The following is a 25,724-nucleotide window of genomic DNA, read 5'->3' on the forward strand; positions in this document are numbered from 1 at the left end:
GGAGGGTTCCCTGCATGCTTCAGCCTCCAAAGGGCATAGTGTGGCCACTAGACTGGCAGAAGGGGGCCCTGAAGCAAGGTCCAAGGCTTGGGGACGTGGCCAGGGACCCAAGGGGTCTTCTGTCGTGCTGCATGACAGAGACTGGGGGCCAGAGCTTCTCTAGGCTTAGACAGTGGCCTCTCCTGGGCCCCTTCTGCCCCCTGCTCCCTGACACACCAGGGACTGACCCAAGGTTCCCAAACCCTGCCCCTGAGATGAGACCAAGAACTCCCCCATGGCTCCCAGCCCCTCCCCTCCTGCAATGAGAACCCAGTTCAGACCTCAGGAAGCCAGACACTGTTTCCTTTTCCCTTTTCTTCTTTTTTCTTTTTTTTTTTTCCTTTTTGTCCTCCCAGCCCCAGCCCTGAGTGGGCAACTGTCCAACAACCCGTCTCTTGGTCCGCCTGTCCACCCTCACGTCCACAGGTCCAACCCTCGGGTCCCTGATCACATAACTGTCTCCCACTCCTCCTGCAGCAGGACAGGTGGCCTCTCTGGCGCACAGGCCTCCTCATCCAGCGCTGAGCAGGAGCCGTTGAGGAATCCATCTTCCTTAGGAGCAGCCACAGCAGGTGGTGTGGCCTGGAGAGCTGGGGACCCTGACTTGGTGTGGCCGGGCAGCGGGGGGTGGCCATTGGTGGTAGCCGCAGGCAGCAGGCGGGGGCTGAGGGGCAGGCCAAGTCCCGTGCGGGGCCCTACGTTGGTCACACTCGTGTGAGACACCATCGGACCGTAGCTGTAGCTGCTGCTCCCGCTGCGTGCCTTGCGCTTGAAGTCCAGTGCCAGTGTCCAGCGGCTCCAGGATTTCTTGATCTCAGCCTGTACCTGGGGTGGCAGTAGGAGGGCAGGCAGTCAGGTGTGCCCCAAGCCCTTCTGCCACATGTCCCCAACCCCAGCAGAGCCCGTATCCCTGCCCCTAACAACGCTCAGCACTATTACTGGAAAATTTCAAGGCCAAGAAAAATCCCGTCATTCTCAGAACATGGTGCCTGGCTGCAGGCAATTGACACACCCAGAATGTAGAAGGCTCAAATGACCCCAAGGGTGGCTGAGTGTTCAAACTGGATGACAGACACTTCAACCGTGGGGTTGAGAAAACGCTTGGCTGTGCCCACACATCCTGAGCCTGAATCATCTGGAAAGACTTTTCTCTGCCTTCAGAACGTCCTCTGGGATGTTCTGGGAGGAACAAAGTGAGAACCAGGCAGGAGAATGAAGGGACAGCACTTGGGTAGCCCCTGGCACTCCTTTTTTTATTCTTTAACTTTTTTTTAGTTTTTAGATTTTTGGGCACACCACACGCCTTAGTTCCCCAACCAGTGATCAAACCCAAGCCCCCTGCAGTGGAAGCGCAGAATCCTAACCCCTGGACCACCAGGGAGTTCCCCCCACCCCACCCCACCCCCGGCCCCTGGAACTCCTGCGGCCTCCCCGTCTTGCCCCAGTCTGGCCCACCGCTTACCTCACCATTGCAGAAACAGTATATGATGGCAACAAAAAATCCCTGTGGAGAGAGAGTCTTGGGTCAGGGCCCAGAGAGGCATCCGGAGAGGGTGGGAGCAGTTTCCCCCGCCCCACCCGTCCCTCCCGCCCTCAGACAGGGCTGCCCACCTGGAAGGAGTTGAAGAGCATCTCGTAATGCATCTGGACTTGCCAGAGCGTCCCTGAGACCTCGGTGTACGGCGTGGCCATGAAGACGATGTAGTGGACGCCAAAGAGCGGCATGAGCACCAGTGTGGATTTGAGCAGCTTCCTGGGCCAGTGGGGCAGGCAGGTCAGGGTGGAGTCACTTCGGCCTCAGCAGGCACTGTGCACCTCGACCTGCCAGACCCAGGCTCCAGAAGCCACTAAAAGGCCCGGAGCTCTGGCAGTTCACCTAAGCCAGTGACACTTTGCTGTCTCAGCAAAGTGTGAATAGGGCCCCTTGATTCTGAGGTGTCCCAGAGTGGACCATAAGTTCTGTTGTCCTGTCCCTGCACCTGCTGGTCCCTCTGCTGGCGCTCCCCTCACTTATCCCATTGACCCTCCTCAGGTTTCAGCCAAACTTCCACCTTCTCAAGCCCACCCATTGCCCATCTGTCTCTCAGACTCCCTGTGACTGGCTCTCTGAGGAGAGGTCTGGGTTTGTCCTGCCTTCACGGACCCCAGCTCTAGTGCAGGGGCCTGGCACCAAGTGGCCCAGGCTGGCTTAGGGGGTGCCCCCAGAAGCCAGGCAAGATCCCACCACGGCCGGGAGGGCCAGCCAGGGAGTCAGGAGCTGAGCCCTTCCTTGAGACAGGCTCATCCCTGGGGCCTCTGCCTGCTTTTGAATGTGGTTCTGGGCTCCAGTGACCCCTGGGGTCTGAGGCATCTAGGCACGGCGGACATGGCTCACCGGTACTGCTGCCGCGTATCACACCGGCCAGCGTTGGTCTCCCGCAGCTTGGTGGCGAGAACCCGCACGATGTTGATGAAGAGGATGAAGTTGAGCTGTGGGAGTGAGGCAGGGCTGCATGCGTCTTGAGGCTGCAGCCCCAGCAGGGAGGGCGGGGACTCTGGGACCCACGGCCCCGCCCAGGCTCTGCTCTGCCTAAGTGTGTCTCCAGTGGCTCCTGAGGTCCCTGGTTCCCCATGTGGACTGGGGTGGGGGTCAGCTGCCTCTCTAGCCCTGTGGCTCTAACCTTGGGATCCAGGGGAGCCTGTGTAGGTTCCCATCAGGGGCTGATCACCAGGACCCAGGGTCCACACTCCTGCCCGGCCCTGTGGCTCTAACCTTGGGGTCCAGGGGAGCCTGTGTAGGTTCCCATCAGGGGCTGATCACCAGGACCCAGGGTCCACACTCCCACCCGGCCCTGAGGCCCCCTGCTCACCACAATGGAGGCCAGGATGGGCACCTGGATGATCCACTTCTTGTTCCCAGAGCTGAGATCCCAGCACCTAAGAAGGCCGAGGCCGTCAGCCCCCACACTCCCCACAAGGAGGCTCCAGGGGGAGTCAGTTCTGACAGATGCACTCCCCCACCCCAGAGCACAGGACGGGGAGTGGGGATGTGGGCGGGCCCGAGGCCACCCACAGAGCCCCTTCTGCAGTGGCCTCTGGTGACCCTGAGTGGGCACCCAGCTTGAAGCTGGGCTAAAAACTCCTGAAACCGGGGCCGCTCAGGGCCAGGGGACAAGAGGTGCCCCCTCATATGTTCTACGGAGAAAGAGGGTACCAGGGGTGCCTCTGGCCTGTGGCCCAGCCTCCTGCTCCCTTCTCCACCTGGACCTACCCGGTGTTGGCCAGGGTAGCTCTCACACCGACCCACACAGCCACGAAGATGGCAGGCAGACCTGTGGGCAGAGCGGGACAGAGTGTGAGGGGCTCTAGCTGCTGCCCACTTCTGTGCCACTCCCCTCACCCCTGGTGACCCTGGCTTAGCCCCCCACTGTCCCTGACCTCCCCCCCTCACCCTGGGCAAATGGGCTGCTTGGTGACACAGCCCTGCTTTTACATGTGCTGCCCTGCGGTCCCCACAGCCTCCCCTCAGGGCTCCAGCCCCCAGGACCCAGTTCAGCCTTCTGCCCTCATCTTGGTTCTGTATCTTGTACCACATACACACACTCCTGTTGGGCACTCGGTGAAATAAGAGATCACTAATTTATCCACACCCAGTCCATTCTGCCCTAAAGGGTGCTGTTCTGGGCTGGGGGCTCCCTATGGAGGGGAGCTTACAATCAGGGGTTTTCTGTTCCAGAATCCCCCCTGCTTTGAAAAGTCCCCATGGATGAGGCTGGATAATGTGAGGGTTGTTGAGCCAGGGGCTACAGAGGAGTCTTAGTGTGCCTAAGCCTGAGCCAGTTCAAATGGTACGTGGTACCTCTGAGTGAGTTTTGCCCTAGGAAAGAGCCTCATTCCCCACTCTCCACCCTCTCCCACTTCATTCTAGGTCTGGCATACCCTTGGGAGGGGCAGGGCATGACCTGGGTTTGTGCAAGGAAAAGGGCTGTGATTCCCTGTGCCACAAAGTTCTGTCTGTTCCCTTATCTGTGTGCGGACACCCTCTACCCCAGAGCCTGCATCAGCCTACAACTCTGGGCTTGCCACGGGTGAGGTCAAGGTCAGAGTGTCCACCAAGGAGCAAGGAGGCTAGGATTATCGATCTGAGGGCCTTGAGGTGCTGAACACGGAGAGGGCTCCACCCACCCAGCCTGCCCCTCTGCAGTCTGGCCAGTTGCCCCGGAGCCCGGCCAAGCTCTGGAGCTGCCAACAATAATGGACAATTATCGGTAACTCAATCCTGGAGCCCGTCAGGGAGGAGGGCAGAGCCCCAGCAACCCATTCTGCAGAGGGGCTGTCCAAGCCTAGAGGATGCTACAGAGCCAGGGCCTCCAGTTCTGGGCCACGGACCGTGTGTACGGGGGTGGCAGAGGCCTGCATAGCTCCACGCGGCATGGGGAGTGGTGGAGAAACAGGACTCGGGGTGGAGGGGGGTGTTCCGGATCCCAGCTCCAGTACAGGTGATACAGTGATAAGCATAGCTGCCTTCCAACTCCAGCCCCACGCTGACCTCTGACCCAAGGTCCACTCTGATCCTGAGTGGAGTCTTGACCTGAGAATTGCCTGCCCTTCCCTCTTCTGGCCTGAGCCTCAACTCCAGGTGAACCTGCCTCCAGGACAGCCCCAACTTCAGGCTGAGCCAACCCCAAGTGAACCTCTGGCCAAGCCCTGTTCCCTGAGCCTGGGGGGTCAGCCTGTGGGGCATCTACTGCCCCACATCCAGCACAGGATGTGCCGTGTGGGTGCCTTCCCCTCAGTGTCCCCTCAGGGTCCTCTCTGACCCTTGCCGTCCATGGTCCCACCCTGCCCGCGTGCCTGCGTACCCCAGCCGAAGACTGTGAAGCCCCAGAGGTACTTCTTCTCTGAGAAGAAGGCCATGAAGATGAGGCTATGCAGATACAGCCCCTCCACCAGAATCCAGTAGTAGTTGGTGGCCAGGAAGTAAAGGAAGAAGGTCACAGCCACCCGGCAGCCCACCTAGGAGACCAGCTGGTGTTAGCCAGAGCGCAGGGCCTGCATCTGGGGAGAGCTGGGAGGGACTGAGGGCAGACAGTGGTAGGGGATGCTGGTAAGATCGGACAAGCTCTACTAAGGGCAGGGGCTGAGGAGTGTGTGCTGCAAAGATAGGAGGACACTCAGGACAGTGGTGGGGACGCGGGGATCATGGAGAAGAGGTGGGGTGGTTGGGGGCCTGGGCTGAGGCAGGAGAGTCGATGAAAGTGCACGCCGGGCGGGGAGGGGATTCGCAAAGCCCTAGGCAACAGGGGTTGGAAGGATGCAAAGGGTGGACGTGAGCGGCCTGGAGCGCGCGCGTGGTCGCAGGAGACAGGTGAGGGTGCGTGGGGCTCCCGCGAAGCGGGCGGTGGCGAGGGGCCCAGGGCGGGCAGGCGCGGGCCGCCGGAGCGGGGCACTCACGTAGCCGGCGGCGGCGGCGGGTGGCGGCGGTGCCTGGGCGATGGCGCGCAGCTCTTCCTCGGTGAGGCGCTCGGCCTCGTCGAGGGCGGTGCCCGAGTAGAGAACCGCGTCCTTGACGAAGATGCTCACGGCGCGAAGCATGAAGGACAGGAACAGGTGCATGTGGATGTAGTTGCGTGTGCAGTGCAGCCTCCTGCAGGGCACGCGACGGCACGGTGGGCGGGGGGCACGCGGCGCGCGCTGGGCGGGCGCGGGGCGCAGGGAGGCCGAGGGAGGCCCCGTTCTTCGGCCCCACCCAGCCATGCCCTTGACCACGCCCACTGCCTCCTCGGCCCCGCCCACGTCCCCCTCCCCACTGGCCCCCGCCCCACTCCTCGCCCCGCCCACCTAAAGTAGGCCAGGATGAGGACCGCCACGGTGAGAGATGCGAGCGAGACGGAGTAGCCCACGGTGTAGATCATCCCCAGGCGGTCAAACACCTCCTGCGCAGGTGGGGAGTTACCGTCAGAGCCCTGGGACTCGGGTGAACACCAGGTTAAGGGTCGGAGAGCGCAGGTACGTTTGCTGGAGGAGTCAGGACTAGGTCAGAGGTCACGGGGGGGGGGGGTAGCCTGATCCGGGTCAGGTGAGGGGGCCGGGGGGGGGGGGCGGGGGGAGCGGGGTGGGGAAGGCTCGCACCCGTTCGCGCGTCTCATTGGTCAGGAACTTGAGGCACTCGCTGTAGTTGGCCCACGTGCGGTTGTGCCCAGGCACCAGCTCCCAGCTGCCATTGCGGTCACAGCGGCGGTAGGCATGGCCTGCAGGTCCGCAGGGGGAGGTCAGGGCAGTGAGGTCTGGAACCCCTGAGCTTCAAGTCCTGACGGTGACCGCGGTCCCCCACCCTACTCCAGACTGCCTTACCTTTGTGATTGAAGTCATAAATGTAGTCGGGACAGGGCATGGCCACCACCTCCCCTGGAGCCCCCAGCGGCCAGCACAGGATGTGGTCCCACTCCGGCAGGCAGGGGCGCCCTGTGCCCACAGAGACAGACAGAAAAAGGTGGAGGACACCTGTCCAGATCCACAGTTAGTGACCCAGAGGAATAAACACACCTGTGCTGGCTCCTACAGGGTGCACCCCAAGACTGGAGAAATCAGGCTTGGAGCATTCTGGAGAGAATGTATTGAGCCCTTACTCCCGACTGCGCCCTGCACCCCCTGGCCTCGTAGATTCACTACAGCCCCTCCTTGTGGGTGTTGGCAATGGCCCCATTTTCTAGATTGGCTAGCAGAGGCCAAGAGAGGCGAGTGATTTGCCAAGGTCATACAGCCCAGGGCCCTGCCCTCCTCAAGTTCTCAGCCCCTGGCCAGGCCTCCCTCTTTTCTCTCTGTTCTTGGTACCACCTTCCAGGTGTCCCTGGAGAAGGGCAAGTTCCCAGAGTAACTCTCCTTCAGCTGAGAATGCTTTCAGCGTGATCCATGCCCAAGGACCATGGACTGGAGGCAGGAACTCTCGTCTCCAGTGCCAGCTGGACTCCTGAAGAACTGCCCACCTCATGCAGGTGTCCGCCTTCTTTGCACTTCAGTTCCTTCACTGGGGAATCAGGATTGATACGCACTTCCGCCACTACCCGAGACCCACCCTGAGCACCTGCTCTCAGACTCTGGTGTCCACTCATGGAGGGACATATTATCCCCCAAATCTATAAGTGCTAATTGTGGGATTCAAGGCAGGGCGACACATCCCACTTTGGGGCTCCAGCCTCACAGCAGAGACGCTAAGTGACCTTGGAAAGACTCCAGCCTCCGAATTTTCCACTTCCCACCCCGAGCTCCCTTCTCTCCCCCTGCAGGGCTCCAACCACAGGACTCTCCAGCCACCCTGGAAGGTTGCCTTGATGGCTAGACCCACCCTGGCTTGGTGAAAGGCTCTCTGTCCTGGGCACCATATTCCCAGCCCCGCCTGGCCAGGCCTACAATTCCCTCTGATCCCTGGGGAGCCACAGGGTGACCACAGCCTCCCAGATGTGGCCCATCTGGAATCTGCTGCCCACCCAGCCGGTTCAAACCGGCCCTGTGGCTGCAGCCTGGGTTCCACGTTTGTCTCTCCTTACCTCCCCCAGGGACAATGCAGCCCGCATATCCCTCCCTCTCTTCTCTTCTGCCCTCCTCCTCCTCCCCCTGTCTGGCCCCACCCCTTCACAGCCACCTTCCTGTCCTGCCCCTCCTCTCCTTACCACCCCACTATGTGTCTTGATGCACCTCCTCTGACATATTGAGTCCCCGTCCCGGTGCCTCTTGGCCCCCTATGTCTCCCTCTGCCTCTCTATTTCTGTCTCCATGTCTCTCCCAGCCTCTCCCTGCTCCTCTCTTTCCCAGATTCTCTGTCATTTCTCTCCATGGGAGGGGCCATAACCCAGGGTCTACCCCTGAGGTGTGTGGGTCAAGTTCTTTGCCCACCTCTGGGGGTCCAAGTCCATCCAGCTTGCCTGCCCCCTCCACTCCATCTCCTCCCAGCACCTCCCTTCCTCCAAGAGCCGAGGAGCGTGACGTCACATGGAAGTGGCAGAGCCATGGGGCAAGTGGGTCCGAGTTGGTCTCAGATGGTTGCATCGAAGCACAGATGTACCTTGGGGCCTGCTGCCAGTAGGCACCTCCTTGTCCTCCTCAGACTCAGGGTCGAGCTTCCCAGATGCCTTCTCTTTTTTGGGCTTCCCTGATGTGGACGCAGATGCCCATCCTTTGTCTGATTCCATTATGTCGGCTGGAGAAATCAGGGCAGTTATGGCTGTCAACAGTGCTATGCAGGAGACCCAGGGTCCCCTCCTGCCCCGGAGACTCCCCCTCCACACAGTGAGGGTTGTCCCCTGCCCTGCTGACACCCAGCCTGACGACAGGTAGAGATGTGCTTTACAAACAGCAAAGTGCTTGCCAGGTACAGAAGAAATCAGGAGGCATGCAGACTGTCAACAAGGGGCTCAAAGAGGAGCGAACGCCATTCAGGTGTGGGATCAACTAGCGGTTTGAGCAGTAAATGCGGGCAGAAGTGTCTGATTCAGCAGTTGTAGCCAAAGCCCACCAGGGGGCGTATGGCAAAAGCAGACCGTGGTGGTTATGTCAGCAGAGAGGTTAGAGAGCAAAAATGAAGTCTGGCCAGAGCACCCCTGTAGGTCTAGAAGTTGGTGGTATGAAAGACAGGAGCAAGAGTGTGCAGTTGTCAGGAGAGGGCCAATGAGCCCACCTACCCCATCCCCTGCCCTGGGATGCCTGAATAAGGGGTTCCCAGCTTCCACAAGGGACCCTGGAGCCTCTCCATCTCAGATGGAACCCGGCCTTTCCCTCTCTTAGAAGTCTGAGGTCTCTCTTCCTCGCTGAAAAGTCTTCCTCATGTGACCTTCACTGCAGCCTCCTGGCCCTCCCATGTTGGGTTTTGTGACAACAATGGGATGCTAATTGCAGACACCCTGGGCTGAAACAGAATGGCTGTGCCCATTTTCCCACCTGAACCTGAGGGCATTAGTAGGGTGGGGGTAGCAAGATGTGATGGAGTGAGAAGGGAAGGCCTCCATGGTTGAACAGAGACAGCAGAGGGAGATGCCTCCAGGCTTCCACAACCAGAAAGAGGGCTGGGTTCAGACCCTCCCAGCCCCTGCTGTGACTGGGGCGGGGGACCAGGGAGCCACTTGTGGGGCCAGTGTGGGCAGGGCTCTGACAGCAGAGACCATGTGAGTCCCTGTGAGTGGGAGCAGGGGCTGTGGGCTCCAGGGGATGTCACTGTGCGCTTGCGTCTGGGGTGTACATCACCACCCTCTCCCAGGGGTCTGAGGGCCAGCGCAGGGAGGCCAGTGCCCACCACTCAGGTGGGGTCTGGATCTCTTCCAGGTCGAGGGGATTAATCAAATAGAAGTCAGAGGCTGCGCTGGTTGCTCATCAAGCCCCATTTCCGCTTCCAGGAAATGGACTCAAGGAAGAGACCAGCTTGAGACTGGGGTGGGAGCTGTGAGGTCAGGTGACTGCCCCTCCCAGCTTGACCGTGGCCAGGGTTCCCTGGAGATGCTGTGTTGGTAGGAGGGAGCGTTCTTATCCCTTCAGGAGCCTTCTACTGGGCAATGACCATGACCGACATGGATACCCATCCGTATTCCTCTATTCTCCTTCCCTTCCAGCCCCATTCTGAGCCTGGACACCCTGCCTTGCCCTGTGCCCAGGGGCCTCTTTCAAAGACGTATTCACGCTTCTGGATGGCACTGGGTACTGCTTCCTCCTCTAGGAGGCAGTCCCGGCCCACTCTGGTGCTCCTGCTCCTGGCGGGCCTCACCACATCTACGCATCAGAGATGACTCGGACTGAAGCTGCCTTCATGCCCTCCTATCCCAGCCCTGGGAGGGGAGGCTCAGGGCATCTCTGAACCTGCTAACTTTCAACTCACCTGACTCACCCCACTTTTGGTCCTCACTGTGGCCTGGCCCCCTTTACCTGGGCCCGCCCTCCCTTGGTGCCACCTGCCTTTGCCTCCTGGGCTCCCACCTTCTTCTGGCCCCTCTGTGTCTCCTGCCCTTGCCCCCCTAGACCCTCCTTCGGCCCCGCCCCCACCTGGCCTCTGCAGGACTTCTTTGAGCCGCTTCTCACATTGGGCCTGGGCGCGGTGCAGCAGGAAGATCTGCTCCTCTTTGGTCATGACGTCATCTGCATCCACCTACCGAGCAGAAGGTCAGATTGCAGGCAATACTTCCCCACCGAGTGCTGGACGCCACAACTATCCCAGCCTCTTTGAGGGATGCCCCCCAACACACACACACACACACACACACACACACACACGAATGTGGGAAATCCACCTGATGTAGCTCCATTTTACAGACAGGCAGCCTTGGCTTCGAGGGGAACGGCCTGACCTGCCTGACCTACCAGAGGGAAAAAAGGGGAAGGAAGGGGGGCTGTCCCTGACTTGGCCGATAGTAACCCCACAGAAAGCAGCTTCTGATAGTCGCTGTCCAGTCTGTTCCCCAAGGGGGCGTGGGAAAGGGATGGAATGTCCTAGGATGGATGCTCACCGGAACCCTGGGTAGGGAGGGGGTGGGTAAGGGTGGCGAACTCTGGGGAAACAAATGGGGGGCCTGGATTCCTGCAAGTCCTAGTGCCCCTGGGAGTCACCGATTTCCATCCTGGCCCTCTCCCCAGTCAGTGCTTTCCCCGTGAATGGGTGAATGGCATGAATGGCGAGTGCCTCGGCCCCTCCCACCCTTGAGGTCCCAGGAGGGAGGGGATGGAGAAACTGCTGGCAAGTGGTCTGGGTTGGGCGGGGCACTCGCGTGCAGGCTGTGGGTGGGAGTCACCCACATCCATCGCTTATCTGGAAGCTTTCCTCCATCCCTGTAGGCCCTGTGTTCTGGTGATGTGGACAGACCTTGGTTCCTGCTCTCCCCTCTGCCCGGGATGTCCTTCCTTCCTTTCCTTCCAACACTGCACACCCTCGGTACTGGCTGCCACCCGCTAGGTTCACTGGCAGTATTTTAAGGACGGAAACAGGAACATCATGGCAGGGGAGAGTGGGGGCGGGACTCACTCTGAGCCTCTGTTTCCCTGACTTAGGGTTGGGAGTCAGAGGTTAAAGGCAGCATCCTGCCCCGGGAACAACTCAGTGTGCCCCAGCCCCGCCACTGCCATGAGGGACCACAAGAGGTTAATACATCCCCTCAGGTCCCACCCACCTTCACCTTCCAAGACAGGGCCGCGTCCCTGCAGAGCCCCAGAACTGGGGGAAGTGTCCCATGAGACTACTCAGACCCAGAGCTGGGCTGTGACCCCTCAGACTCCACAGGGCAGAGCCTGGTTCTCTTAGACCTTCAGCGGGCGGAGCTACATCCATTCAGACATCCCCCGGCAGGGCCGGGTCCCTCCAGTCTGCGCGGAGCTTTGCAGGGCGGGAGAGCCCAGAGGAGGCAGGGGAGGGAGGCGGCGGCCGGGGAAGGGGCGGGTACCCGCGCTAGGGGGCGGGCCGGCCGGCCGGGCGGGTCAGGGAGCCCGCTGCAGGGAGAAGTTAATTGACCGAGTCTCTTGGTGGCAGCAGCAAGGGCTTCTAGAGCCAAGGAGTCTCCAATTGGCTCGGTTGGACGTGGGTTCTGCTGGTTTCAGTTAGCGGAGGCGCGTGCGCGTCTTCGCGCGTGCGCGTGCGTGGCTGCACATCCTCAAGTGGCCGCGCACACGCCGTCTGGCGATGTGTGCACTTGTGTGTGCCCCTGTCTCTCTGAATTCTCACGTGGGGATCTCCAGCGTGCACATTTGGGACGTGAGCCTGAGGTGTCTGTGAAGGTGTTCCTGGGCAAAGGTCCGCGTGTGCGTGTCTGCGAGTGTGTGATAACGGTTGCTCATTAGCCTGCACGCCTGTGGGTATCCGTGCTTTTGCGCGCATATCCCTGGCATCTGAATTGGACCCCGAGATCTCAGCTGGACCCAGTGCCCAGGAAGGGCTGGAGAGATTCTCATGTGTCTGCTGCTGGCCCCTGCAGCTTCTCTCATTTCCCACCTCCAGCTATGACTGAGCAGACTGGGGCAGAACTGAGAACTGGGGTTTGAGGGAGGCAACTCCGGGCTGCCTTAATCCAGGAAGCTCCCAGACTAACCTGAGGCTCTCTCTGTGCCTCTGGCACTGGGGACCCAGGCTGCTAAGGAGTCTGAGCCCATCTCCACGACAGCACCCTTTCACCACCATTTCCGTTATTGCGACTGGCACTCTGTCAGCTAGCACCATCATCACCTTGACCACCAACACCAACTCAGCCACCCCCCACCAGCACCAACACCACCACCAGCAGCAGCACCATCACCACCAGCAGCACTAACCACTATTAACACTGGCATAGCCACCATCAGCACCGTGACAACTGGTGGAACATCATGACCATCCCCACCACCAGTGCCTTCTCCCCCAGCACAGTGACCACCACGACCGTCACCACCACCTCCAGCACCATAGCCACCAAAGGCAACATGAGCACCATCCTTGCCACCAGCCCCATAGCCACTGTCAGCACCATCTTTCCTGTATCTTAGTCTTACTCCCTCAGCCCCCTTCCCCACCACCCCTTCTCCTGTCCACCTTTATCTCTTTCAAGACGAACAGATACTCACCATACTTTTTTTTTTTTTTTCCCAGCTGACAGAAACCTCCCGAGTGGCTGACAGACTTCCACCAGTCCCCAAAGCCTGGCACACCGGCCCTCTCCACAGACAGACTAGCCCACTGATGTGACTGAGTGTCACAGCTGGTGCCCTGGACTAAAGACAGGCAGGCAGTTGTGGGTTGAAAACTGCCCATTTGGCAGACTGACAGACAGACAGGTGTGCAGCTGGGCGAGGACCAGGAGCTCACTCCTTACCCTCTCACAGGCCCAACGCATCTGCTCAGCCTCTAACTACTGCACTCTCTCTGTGGCCAAGAGGAGGCACATTCTCTGCCCAGAACTCTCATTTCCCGGTGGGTCTGGGAATGCCCAGGAATGGGGAGGGAATATGCTTCAGGCATCAGATAGCCCCCAGATTCCTCCACCCACAGGGTCAGGGGCATCATCTCTAGCCTCCCTAAACTGTATGACCCATTTGTCTGTCACCCAATCACAGCAGAACTGCCACTGCAGCAAGAAGAATTCACATCAGTCAAGAAAGCACTTTCAGGACTTCCCAGGGGGTCCAGTGGCTAAGACTGCTCCCAATGCAGAGGATCTGGGTTCGACCCCCGGTTGGGGAACTAGATCCCAAAGGGCACAACTAAAAGATCCTGCATGCCACTACTAAGACCTCATGCAGCCATATATATATATACACATATAAGCGCACACACACATATAAGCACTTTCCCAAGGAACAGAGGGCAGCCCTATACAAAGTGGATCCCCACTCGCTTTAGAGCACAGCACCCCTGCCTGGGATGCCACCACGTCTCCCTGCACCTGCACCCTCTCATCTAAGGAGATTCTGCCACCAGCACTGGAGCGTGAATCCCGCCTCCACCACCAACTGGCTTTGTATCTTTGGTACAGTTGTTTAACCCCTGTGCCTTAGCTTTCCACCTGTAAAATCAGGACAATAAGAGGGCTGTTTGGGGGACTTCCGTGGTGGTCCACTGGTTAAGACTCTGCACTCCTGCTGCAGGGGGCATGGATGCGATCCCTGGTTGGGGGACTAAGGTTCCACATGCTGTGCAGCACTGCCAAGGATAAAAATAAATAACAGGGCTGCTGTGAGAGTTAAACGAGGCACTGCATGAAAAGCGCTCCACCTTCATGGAACTTCATGGAGGTGGAGCCCATGGAAAGCTGTAGGCTACCACTGCTACCAGGTCAGGTGCACCACCAAGTCGTGGCTTTCCGAGTGCGCTTATGGACCCCTGTGCTGCAGGACACCATGGGTACCCCCAGGCTGGGGACCCAGAGAGACACGGGAGATTGAGTAGATGACCGAGTCCAGGGGGCCACAGTGAGGGGCACGGGCCGGGGATGGATGGGGTTCCAGGGAGGATTGGGAAGGGGGGAGTACAGGACAGCCTGCAGGGTGAGGTGTGCCTGGCAAGCTTTGGGGGTGAAAGGCATTCCAACAACTCCAGATGTGGATTTCTTGATCCACCCTGGACTCACTGCCAGACCCCCCCCACTTGGGCTTAAGGGGCAGGAGGGCTGCCTCCTCTGCTTCTGCCCTGAGTGAGGAGGTCGTATCTCCTGGGACAGATGCAGAAAATGCTGATAGCTCTGATTCTCCTCCTGGCCTGGCCACGCCCTCCGCTGCGCCGTCCTCAACCAGCCCCTTTCCCCCTGCAGAGTTCAGGTCTCCTCGGCCTGGCTCCTGTTAAGGAGGACTCAGACTTACATCATTTTAGATCCAGAGAGTCTGTGCATCTTGGGTCTCACTGGTGAGGACTGAGCGGCCGGGGACTGCATCATGGCCAAGGGTCAGTTAATCCATACGCACCACTGACAGGGTCACTGAGCCCTGGTGACAGGTGTCCCGAATCCGGCTTCCTCCCACCCCCCTCCTAGGGTCTTAGGTTAGGGCTGACTTCCCCTGACCTGACCACTGTAGAGCTTGGCTGCAGCACTCTCCTCATGTTCAACGCTCCCACATGGACCCTTCCTGGGTGCACACATGTGCATGATCTGCAGTTTGTGAATAGGCAGGGAGAGAGGTGGCCTGGGAGCCCAGAGTTGGTATCTATGGGGCTCCAGGCAGGGTGCAGAGCGGGGCTGAAAGCCAGTATGTTATTTACAAACATAGAAGCTGCTGTCTCAGGGAGAGAGTAATGTGTGGTCAAGAAGCCCGGATGTGTTTCTCATTTCCTGAGTTCAGAAGCTCACAGGGAGAGAAAAGCCATCTGCTCAGTACCCCTCCCGCCGAGGGGTGGGGGCAAACAGCTCCTTCTAACTCGGCTCCCAGGGTGACCTCACGGAGGATGGTACTGGAGCTGGGGAAGCAGGGATGGTGGCAATAGGGCTGGACAGACAGACGGTGGCAGACAGTGAGTGGGGCGATGTGGAGGCCGGTGATGGCAATGGTGTGATGGTGCAGAGTGGTGGAGAGCCAGCTCCATGCCCCTGACCAAATGAGGGCTGCTCCTCTCGGTCCGTCTCTTAACTGCCAAATTCCACACATTTGCTGTCTGTGATCCCAGACATGCCTACAATCCTCCTCCTCCGGGCAAAATGAAGGAGGAAATACAAGGGATCCTTCTTCAGCTGCTGACACCCCTGTCTCTGGGAGAGAGGCTCCTGATACTGATGGTATCTGCCTCAGGATGACCTTTTGGGTTATCTCATCCATCTCTCTGCCTAGGGTCAGCCTGGTCCCCTGGGGGGTCAGGCAGCTGCTGGCTTCTTGATCACCTCCAGAGAAAGCAGAGCTACCTGCCATTCATCACTGGGTGTGGCCAGTGTCTCCCACGCCATGACAGCCCCTCTGCAGGCTGGCACCCACCACTGCCCCTGGACCTTTAACCACCTCTCCTCCACCTTCCATCACATCTCCTTCTTACAAACGCCACCACTGAGGCTGAGAGCACAGTTAGAAAGAAGAGGGCCAGGAACGGAGCCAAGGTCTGCTTGAACCAAAGCAGCAGCAACTCCAGAGGATGGGAAAGAAAGGAGGGGATGCCCCACCACATGGATCCGCTAGAGTCAGCCTCAATACCAGTTTTCCTCAGAGCCTTTCTGGATTGTATCTTTCACTGTGTCAAGCAAGAGCCTCTTTGCAGAGCATCTAGAGCAGCTTCCACAGAGGTAATTTGGGGATGCAGATAGATGTGGAGGTGGTCAGATAGTGATAGTGTTTATTGGTGATGGCAGCTTCCGCTCAACTCTGCCTGGGCAGAGGACAGCTGCTCACTCACACATTAGGAGGAAGGGGAGTTCGCACCTCCAGAAAAGCCACAAGGAGAAAACCTTGGCTAACAGGAGACCCCCTGGTGACCTCCTGGCCTTCCTGCACCTCTTCTCCAGGTTCCACTCCTGGGACCTGTGCTGGCACCCCTCGATGTCTCCCATGCCAGCTGGCTGGGGATTGCTCCCTGCCCCTTGCTGCCCTCCGTCTGTCTGGCTGGCCGGAGCAGGCTGGGACGGGTTCCCTGCCGGGGACACTCCTGCCCCGCCACGCCACCGCTGACAAGTGCTGACTTTTCCTCCCCCTCGCCTGGCCTTCCTGAACAGGCTGCCTGTGTTCGGGGCTGGGAGGGGCTGGGGGGAGGCACTGTGACGCCTCTCATCCTGGCCAACGTGGACGCCTTCAGGGCAGGCAGCGGGATGGAGCCTGGGGTGGCAGAGTTGGCTGCTAGGACCCGGTGGATCTTCACAAGCAGCCTCTACCTGGCCTGGGGGAGCGAGGCCCAAAAGGATGGTATGAACTAGCCTAACCATAAGGTGGTCAGCAAGACAGAATCCTTCCAAGTCTTACCTCTGCACAAGGCAGGTTCCAGAGCTGGGGGTTCCGAAAGGTTTGAGGGTTTCTGATGTCTCTGAGAATCCGAGCAAAACTGCACCCTCTCCCAGCTGCACTGTATTTTGCAGACAATTTCTGGCGTCTGCAAACCCCCCACCCCACCCTTTCTTTTTCCTGGGGACTTTCTGAAAGAGCTGCCTTCCTGATGTGGTGGCCGGACAAGGGAGTGTCCCCAGAAGGCCCACAACAGGAATCTGGGGGAGGCCTCTTGACGCCTCATTAAAACATTCCGAAGAAAACCCAAATTCCCGGGAAGGTTCAGCCCCCTCCTCCTTCTCTGTCCACAGGCGCTCCCAGAGCTGCGGGTGGAGGGGTGGCGGTGTTTAAGGGCAGGTGATATAAAAAGCTTCAACAAATCAATACCAAAAAAAAAGACAAATAACCCATAGAAAGAGGGGTAATGGCTCTGAGCAAACTCTTAGAAGATGGGCCATAAACCAACGTACAAGTCCAGAGGCTCACTGGTCATTAGCAAATTAACGTGACAAGAGACACTATTTCTAGTGTCATTCTCATTAAAATGACAAGAGACACCAGGCAAACGTGAGGAAAAGAATCTTCAGACCATCCCTTGAAACGGAGAGTATGGAGAGCATGCGTTAGGGCCTGCTGGTCACTCCTAGGGCCGGAGTATAAACCCGCAGGGGCGTTTTAGAGGGCCGTTTGGTCATGTCTCTTGAAGTAAAAAAAAAAAATACGCATGTTCTCAGACCCAGCAATGACAGGATCTAGAAATATCCTACAGGGAAATGGTTACACAAGGACACAGGAGGGCATTTCAAGGGGCTTCCCTGCCGCCATCTGAAATCCTCTCTCTCTCTCACACACACACACTTGAAAATTATGCAGAAACGATCTAAATGTACATTTCAAGGGACTGCTAATGAATCTCAGGCTTTGGAAATACTACACGGCATTAAAAGAGACAGGTTTATATTTACTGACATGAAGGTCTCCAAGATACACCTTTAAGTAGAAAATGCATATGGCAGAGCCCTTATCTACAAACTGCCATCATTTATTAAAAAACAAACAGAAAATGACAGACTAAAACTATCTACTTTGTATGGACACCAAAGGGACCTTTTTGGAGAAAAAGCTCTAGGAGAACATCTCCCACCCAGACTGCTTTTTCAAAAAAGCTTTTTCTCTAGAACGGAGAATGGGGTTTGGGAGGAATCAAGGTTAACGTCTCTTTAATCTCTATTACTTGAATCTTCTATAAGAAAGAACATATTCAAGTATAGTTCTGAAATTAAAATAAGAAAATAAAAGTAAAATAGCCAAAGGATTCTACTAGAAAGAAAGAAGAAAGAAAAGGAGGAAAAAGGAAACCAGAGGGAGATATAGGGGTCTCCTGCCAGCAGAAGCCCTCACCCTACTTTGGAGGAAGAAGCTCAGTGCAGGTGTCTGAAGACCTGAGTTGAAATCCAACCTTGGGAACAGACTCACCGTGTGACCCTCAGGGCCCTTTCCCATAAAATGGGTGGATGAACAGATGGAATGAGAAAAGACTTGTGATGGTTTCTAGCTCAGAATCCGGGGACAGCCACTGTTCAATACACAGTCAGTTCCTCCCCGTCTGTAAAAGTGAGCCCCTTTGGCTAGCTGACCTTGGAGCATGCTGGGAGTGCTTCCATGGAGTCCCACCCACTGTGGCCTCTCCTGAGTCTGACCCTGAGGTCATATCTCTACACTCTAAGCCTGCCCCTCCCAACCCCACAATGCCGACCTTCGGCCACTCCCACTGCAGTTTCTCCTTCACAATGTGCATGCCCAGGGTGTCCTCAGGATGAGGCATCCCCGAGGACAAGACCACCCCTTTCCCTGCTCCCCCACTCAAAATCTGCTGGCCCATCTCTTCCTCCAAACGTCACCCCACCTGACCCTCAACCTTACAGCTACTCTTCTCTGGCACAGAAAAGATGGAAGACACAAGAGGGACCAGCTGAGTCTGGCCACAGCCAGTGTCCTTCCACTTGGAGACCTCTTGGTCCTGCAACTGTGAGGTCCCTGGACTGGGGCCAATTGGGTGGTCAGTATGTCGGTTTGGTGATGGGACGCTATCTGCTGAGGATGAAGCGATATCCACTGGGTGTAGGAGAGGATGTAGGCAGACTGAGTTTCTTGCTGGCTCCAGCTGAGCCCAGGGGGCCCACAGGCTGTTGGGGGAACCCTCAGGCCATATCCTCTATCCCCAGAGCCAGGGGAGGTTCAATGTACTCATGTCCTGTGTGTCAGCCACAGATGTTCCAATAAGGTCCCAGGGCAGACCCAGCCCTGGCATCCTTTCTCTTTCCCTACCCTCAGCCATGGGCCAGGGCTAAGCCAGGCAAATTCTTTGCATGTGCCTCAGCTTCCCTGGAAAACAGTGTGGGTCCCCATGGGTCCCTGATAGAGGCACAGGGCTTGACCATGGTGGACACGCAACAGATAATGGTCGTTATTGGTTGTGTGAAGGTCAGCTAAAGGAGACAAAAACAGAACCCTTTCTCAGAGGGTTGTTGCAAAGATTGAACTAGCTAATATTGTAAACTGCTTAGAACAGTGTTTGGTAAGTAGACAGCAGTACAGAAGCATTTATTAAATAAAAACAAGAAAAAAAAACAGACTTGGGTGCAAGTGTGATCACAAATATACAACACATACGTATGCACAACCATGCTCCTGCAAGTCACGTGCAGACCCACAGCCTCAGACACACGTGAACTCACACAAGGAATCGGACACTCACACTCACACAGACCCAGAGAATACCAAACTCCGAGTCCCACTGTGCCCCTCTTGGAGACACAGATATACTCTTAGGTCATCCACGCCCATGACTCCGTCTATTCCTCAACAGTCGCTTGCACACATGCACGTCCACAGACCACGCTGGCTGGCTCTGCACGGTGGCTATGCTCACCACCTTGGAAGGGGCCCTGGGAAAGGTGACCCTGGCCCGAGGGGAGGCTGGGAAATAGCTCTGGACCCTGGCGTTCACCAGGGTTTTGCAGCACGCCTGCACAGGGTGCTGATCACCTCTGAACCTCAAGTTTCCTCATCGACAAATCCTTGTATGCAGCGATGTCTTTGGCTGTGGGGTGCCAGGCATTGTGGGCATGGACAACAGTGAATGGGATGTGCCAGAGCCAACAGAGAAGAGGAGAGCTGCGGATCAGGGAATTCATAGGCAAATGTTTCTTTCTTGGTGTCTTTTTACAGATAGGGAAACTGAGGTGGGGACAAGGACAGCACAAGGTTACACAGGCTCTGGCAGAACTGGAGAAATCTAAGAGCTCCTGCCTTCCCACCTGGGGCTCCCTCTGGACAGGGAGCTGGGCAGGAGGGGGCCGCCTGCCTGTCTCTCTAGAAGGCAAATACCTGCACCTGGGAGGTGAGGGGGAGCAACTGGGGCCTTGAAGTCAGACGCACAGGCGGACAGTCTCCTCAGCAATGGCTGGTCCCCTGAGACAGGGCTGCTGCGGGATCCGACTGACGCCCTAGGAAATGATCCCAGACCTAGCCCAGAATGAGGAGGGTACTCACGCTTCGTGCCTCCAGCCCTCAGCCCCTGCCAGTCTTTTCCTATTTTTATTTGCTATTCTTGGTCTGTCTACTCCTCCTGCCCTGGGGAGCTCTCACTCCCATCCTCTTTGTCTCTGTCTCTTTCTTCTCTCTGTCTAACCTCATCTCCTATTCTGTCGCTTCTTCTCCCCCTGGTCCCCTGTTGGCCTCTGCTCTCAGGAGGGTATAACGTGGGTCCCCTCACACACCGGATCAAGTTTCTCTTGTGGGAGTGTTTTGGAAGGTCAGTCTCCTTCAGGGGACCTCCATCCCTCCTCCATATACCACACCATACCCGCCTCCCTGGGCAGACATCTTCCAATCTGGGTGAAGCTGGACATGAGTGCAAGCATGGGTGTGTGTGTGTGCAATGGTGCAAACTGGAGGGGGTCCCTGAACCCTACCCCCTGACCTCAGACCAACAGCCCTGTGTCCCAGATTGCAAACAAAACTTGCAGAAAACACAGGCCCCCAGAGCAAAGTCTGTGGGATCCTACCTCAGGGCCAAAGCCCAGTCTTCTGCTAGATCACACTGTCATTTTCAAGGGAGACACAGAGCAGAGATGCTCTCAGAAGCAGAAGACAGGAGAATCCCAAACACAGATTTCCAGAACTGGGACCCCAACCCCAGGCTTCAGAAATAAGGAAACCTTATAGGCATCTGCACCCCAGAGTCCACACATCCCAGAGACAGCAGGCACCAAGGATCCCGGGCTGGAGGGGACCCCCACCCAAAGTTCAGATTACTGGGGAGAACTCAAGCCTCTGAGCCCTGGACACATCCCTCCTCCAGGGAACCCATAGCAAGCCCGAAACCTGTCCGGGAGTGTGAGCGGGTGACTTACCAGCGCGTATGCGGAGCTGAGCACCGGGCAGCAGAGCAAGAGCGCCAGGCCGGGCGCGATCCGGGCGGCCCCCATCGCCACCGCCTAGGGCCCCGTCCCTCGGGGCAGCCGCCGCCGCCGGCCCTAGTGGTGGTGGTGGTGGTGGGGTACAGAGCTGCGTCAGGCTGGGCTGCCCCGCCCACGCCACGGCCTAGGGGACCCCGGAGGCCCGGCGGCCCGAGGCCCCGGGGCCCGGCGCGGGGCCCATGCGCGGAGGGCTAGCGAGCGAGCGCAAAGGAGAGAGAGAGGGAGGGAGGGAGGGAGGCAGCCGGGGGCCGGGAGGGCGGCGGGCGGGCGCCGAGAGCTGCGGAGCTGCCCGTCTGCCTCCGAGCGGAGAAATCACATCCATATGGCCGGGCCCCCCGCCCCCGGCCCGCCCCCCGCCCCCCCACCCCCACCGCGCGCCGCCTTTTCTTTTTTTTTTTTCTTTTGGGGAACTGGGAGCTGTGGCTTTGCCCCCACGCCCAGTGGGGGAGGGGTCGGGGGAGGGGTTGGGGTCGCGGTCTGCGGGGGGCGAAGGGACTGTTATTTTTAGCTCCGCCGCTAGCGCAAGTCGGGGGGCGGGGCGGGGCGAGGGGCGCGTTTTGCGCAGCTCCGGGCGTGCAGCTTGGGTACTCAAGCCCAACTTTGCAACGACGCTGAGCCCTTCGAGGATCAGGCCGCCAGCTCCTCGCCCCTCGGCCCCCTCAACCTCATCCCCTCGGCGGCGGGCTCCGGCAACTCCCTCTCCATCCTCGGCCGGAGCCCCGCCTGCTCCCGCGCCGCTAGAGCGCGCCTGCGGCCGGGACGCTCGGTCTGTCTGCCTGTCTGTCAGTCCGTCTCTAGCTCCCCCGGCCTTGGCCTCCGTTCCTCCAGCAGCCCCGAGCTCCGTTTCGGTCACTCCCTCGCTCCTTCCTTCCCCTCCCCCTTTTCTCTCTACGAAAACATTTGCAAGTTTCCAAAAAAGCCACGGAGCCGAGCGGCGCGGGGCTGACGGCTCCACGGGGCTCGGAAGAGGCGCCGCTGACCCCGAGACAAACCAGCCCGCCCGCCCGCCCTGGTCGGGCCGGGAGTCACCCTCCCCACCTCCACCCCCCTCCCCTCGCTGCTGGCCCCCAACCCCGACTTACTCCGAGCGCGCCGCCGCGGCCCCCGCCTAGCCATGGGTGTCGGGGATCCCCCGACAGCCTCCCCAGGACAGCGCCCCGTCCGCGGCCCCGGGGGGACTTCATGGAGCTCTTGGGATCCCCCCCTGGCCGGCCTGGCCTCCAGCGCCCCCCGCCCGGCCGCCGCTCCGAGCCGCCGCCCGCCGCGCGAGTCCCTCGCCTCGGCGTCTGCCGCTCCCCCTCCCCCCGCGGCCCGGGCGCCTCTTCCCTCCCCCGCGCCCTCCCTGGGCCTCTCCGCCCCCCGCTCCCCTCCGCTGTCTCCGACGCGGGTGTGCGGAGCGGCGGAGCGGAGCCCGCGGCCCCTGCTTCGGGACGATTCTCTAGAGGCCGCGGCCAGGGGTCGCACAGCGGCGGGATGTGAGTGTGCAGGGGACGGGGCCGGGAGCTCTGACATCGGGGCCCGAGAACGTGGCGCGAGCCGCTGCCGCCGCTTCATTTCCCTCTCCGGGAAGGCAGGCACAGACGTTATTTATTTTTTTTTCTGATCGTCCGGCCCGGGACGGTGAATAGCGGCCCTCAGCCGCGCAAACAGGCCCTCTTCACGGGCGGTACCCCGCGGGCCCCCGGCTGCAGCGCAGTCTGTCCGCCCGCGGGACTCCCGCTCAGGCTGGACCGGGATCCCCGGGGAGGCTGCTCGGCCGCCAGCCCCTGAGCCTGGCTCCGCTGCCGCCGCCGCCCTCCCGCCCGCCCCGCCCTCGCCTGGACCCCCAGCCTCAGGCAGCTCCCGAGTGGGTCGGTGTGCTGTACCCTAGGCCCGCCCCCGTCCCTGCCCGCGTCTCTGGCCTCACACCCCTCTCCCTCCCTCCCCAGTCTCTCTCCCGGGTCCGGGTCTCTCCGAATCTCTACCCATCCAGACGCCGGCCGGGCCTCTGTAGCTCCGCCCCTGACTCCACCCCGGGGCGGCTAGAGGCTGCAAGACCCTAGACTCAGCCGAGCCCCCCACCGTGAGGTTCCACCTCTCCCTTCCACCCTTTCACACCCCCCAAAACTCTTGGCCGGCTCTGACGCACTGGGGACCCTGACTTGGGAAAAGGGCGGGAGGAGGCTTTGGGGGCGGGGGCCAGGTGGGGGCCGGGCTTATGAGCACCCTCCCCGCCCCGGAGAGGAGTGCTCAGAGGAGGGAGCTTTGGACCCCAAACCTAGGACCTCGAAGTATATGGTGGGGAAGCTGAGGTTCAGGGAAGGCCGGGGATGCCTGAAGCTTTAGGTATCTTCAGGAGGAAGCTAATGTGACTGCCGTGACCCTAAGTGGCAACCCCAGCTCATCCACTTACCAGTTGTGTAATCCTGGACACGACGACGCTCCTGCTGTCTGAGCCTCAGTTTCCTCATCTGTAAAATGGGAAGCTGACCAGCTGATTCAAAGGGCACTTTTGACTTTACTGTTTTAGTGCCTTGGAGGGTGGGTATCTCTTGGGTTTCCCAGAGACCCGTGGACTCTGAGGGCTCCCCAGGCTCAGCCTGTGGAAATTGAGCTCCTCAGAGCCCTCAAACAGCCCCCATGTCTCCGGGTTGGCCCCTTTCTTCAAGATGAATGAGTGCACAAGCCCTAAGTCCACTGGAATCCAGTTGCAGCCAACTTTCCTGGCAACCCATCCCTATGCCTGCTCAAATCCACCCATCTCCCAGACTGTACCCACAGCAGTCTCCTTCACATTTCTATGGCCATACTCTCTTCCATGCCCACTACCCTGAAGTTTCTCATCCTGGTGTTTAAGGACTGTTCTGTTGGAGGCAGTTTCCTCCAAAGGCGACTCTCTAGTTCACTAGACTCCTGGCCCTCTTTCTGTGTTCACTCCCCTGCGTTTGCCTTTGTAGTTTCCTCTTCCAGGATCATACTTCTTTGCCTGACATAAAGGACATCTCTGTCTCCTTGCATCTCCATCTCTTCTGCTATTGGGGAGGGTGAAGCCGCTCAGATTTGGGGGCTGCTCGCTGTGATGAATGGGCTCTTCTGGAACAGGAACAGAGAGGCTCAGGTGCCCAGAGCAGGCACCTCAGGAACACTCCAGAGAAGCTTTATGTCTCTGTTTCTAAGCAATTCAATTCCAAGTTTTATGATTGGATGACCCACAGCCCTTGATGATAGGAAAAGAACATTCATGGAGGGATTGAAGGCACTGAGGGGTAGAGCTAGCGGCTGATGCAGGGAGTCCTTCTCAGATCTGACACCATCAACCTTCAGATTGAGAAACAAACAGTATTTTTGCTTGAGAGGACCAGGATGGGCTATGGATAGGGCTGCAGAGAAGGATCTAATGGGCTGTGGGCCCCATAAGGGTGTTTCCTTAGCTATAACTCATGTGCCTCAGTCCAGACTTCTGCTGGACATTCCATCACTGTGGGTGGGGCCTCTGACCCCCTAAATCAGCCCCAGGCCTCTAGTTAAAGTGCCACCATGGGGTTGGGGGGTGTCACACATTAACTGGTAGCACCCCAGTGCCTGGCAGAGCACAGCCCACCCTTTTTGACAGGCAAGCCCCAGGGCCCCAGGGTCAGTTTCTGGTCAGTTTCAGGTCAGTTTCAATGGTGTCTGGAAAGGCCCGCTTGGGGGTGGTGAGTGGGAATAAGTCCCCATAGGGACTCCCCTCTTTGACCCCCAGGCTGGGGCCTAGGAGGAGGGGCTAAGGCCTGCTGGAGCTCAGAACTGGAGCAGGGGCCGGACTCTGGTTCAGCAGCCCTGGGCTGACAGGCCTCTGCTGCCGTCACTGCCACCATGAGTAGGGCTCTGGCCAAGGTACACAGACCCTGGGGCCAGAGTGGGCACCAGACGCAAACAGGAAAAACAAAGGCTCTCTGAGACCTCTGCAGCCTGGCCTCACTCCCTCAGAAAACCCCTTGCCCTAGCCTGGAGGATATCTGGGAGAATTAGCCCACAGACAGCAAACCCCCACCCCCATCTTTCCTCAACCCTGGCCCCAAAGTCAGCCTGAATCCCAACCTCAGCCCTGACCCTAGAGTTAGCTTAACCCCCATGCCTTACCTCTGCATCCTTATCCCAGTCTGATCTCTAACCCCTGATTGAACCCTGACCCCAAGCTGAGCCTCCACCAGGCCTCAATCCCAGACCTCTTTCCAGGTTCCTAGGCCCCTCTGGAAGCTGTTCAACGCAAGGGGCTGGCTGAGGAGGGGATGGCCAGGCCATAAGTGAGCCGAGGTGCCACTTTTACAGCCATTTCGGCTGCTCATAAACACCCCCCACCCGGATGAGTCACTGGAGGCTCCCAGGCAGCTGGTTGGGCAGCCCCCTCCCCTTGCAGCAGAAGGCCTGGCTTTCTCACTTCTCAGGGAGGTGAATGGCAGGAAGCTGGGACACAGGGGGCTGGGCTGCCCCGTCCCAAGCAGAGAACGCTCCTGGAGCAGGGGCAGGCTGCCGTAGTTGTGGGAGTTCTGTCCCTTCTGGTCACATGATCACAGCCCCCTGCTGCAGTAACACCAGATCCTTCAGTATCTCCTAGTAGGCATACCTTTTCTGCCCCGCGGGCACAGGGACACACACACTAACCAAACGAGGTGCCCTGAGCCTCTCCTCTTCCAGCTACACTCAAGTCCCAGGGCTCCCCTGGACCCCACTCACCTGGAACCCACAAGACCGTCCAAGTAGGGCCTGGAGCCACAGAGCAGACTCAAATTGGCCATGGGAAGGCCATGGATAGCCCTGAGCAGCTTCTGCGGTTCAGGCCTAAGCAAGGATGTTGCTGTCCGGGACAGGAAA

General features: G+C 58.8%; 1 protein-coding gene across 6 annotated transcripts; it reads right to left on the minus strand.

Moving 5' to 3' along the window:
• Nucleotides 340-25,724, minus strand: PTH1R (parathyroid hormone 1 receptor). Of its 6 annotated transcripts, XM_018066733.1 has the most exons (16): nt 25,587-25,724; nt 23,284-23,341; nt 20,826-20,948; nt 10,045-10,147; nt 8,081-8,215; nt 6,373-6,483; nt 6,151-6,269; nt 5,860-5,954; nt 5,473-5,665; nt 4,881-5,034; nt 3,290-3,350; nt 2,889-2,955; nt 2,414-2,508; nt 1,651-1,792; nt 1,502-1,543; nt 340-864 (listed from the first exon to the last, which is right to left on the minus strand). In XM_018066733.1, exons 3-16 carry the CDS (start codon nt 20,898-20,900, stop codon nt 487-489), a joined length of 1,770 nt encoding a protein of 589 aa, XP_017922222.1. In that variant the 5' UTR covers nt 20,901-20,948; nt 23,284-23,341; nt 25,587-25,724; the 3' UTR covers nt 340-486. The 6 variants fall into 6 exon arrangements, with proteins under 6 accessions (XP_017922222.1, XP_017922223.1, XP_017922219.1 ...); XM_018066734.1 differs by lacking the exons at nt 23,284-23,341; nt 25,587-25,724 and adding an exon at nt 21,974-22,163; XM_018066730.1 differs by lacking the exons at nt 23,284-23,341; nt 25,587-25,724 and adding an exon at nt 21,974-22,040 and having other exon boundaries at nt 345-864; nt 6,373-6,522.

Source organism: Capra hircus, chromosome 22 (assembly GCF_001704415.2).
Source record: "Capra hircus breed San Clemente chromosome 22, ASM170441v1, whole genome shotgun sequence".
In the NCBI taxonomy this organism is placed as follows: Eukaryota; Metazoa; Chordata; class Mammalia; order Artiodactyla; family Bovidae; genus Capra; species Capra hircus.

What these genes read in the sequence shown, in the direction of transcription:
- PTH1R (XM_018066730.1), bottom strand. Translation starts at nt 20,900, where the DNA reads ATGGGGGCCGCCCGGATCGCGCCCGGCCTGGCGCTCTTGCTCTGCTGC. An exon ending in CCAATGAGACGCGCGAACGG is followed by an intron (nt 5,955 to 6,150) that starts GTGCGAGCCTTC and finishes CCACCTGCGCAG; the next exon opens with GAGGTGTTTGACCGCCTGGG. An exon ending in GCTACCCTGGCCAACACCGG is followed by an intron (nt 2,956 to 3,289) that starts GTAGGTCCAGGT and finishes CGGCCTTCTTAG; the next exon opens with GTGCTGGGATCTCAGCTCTG.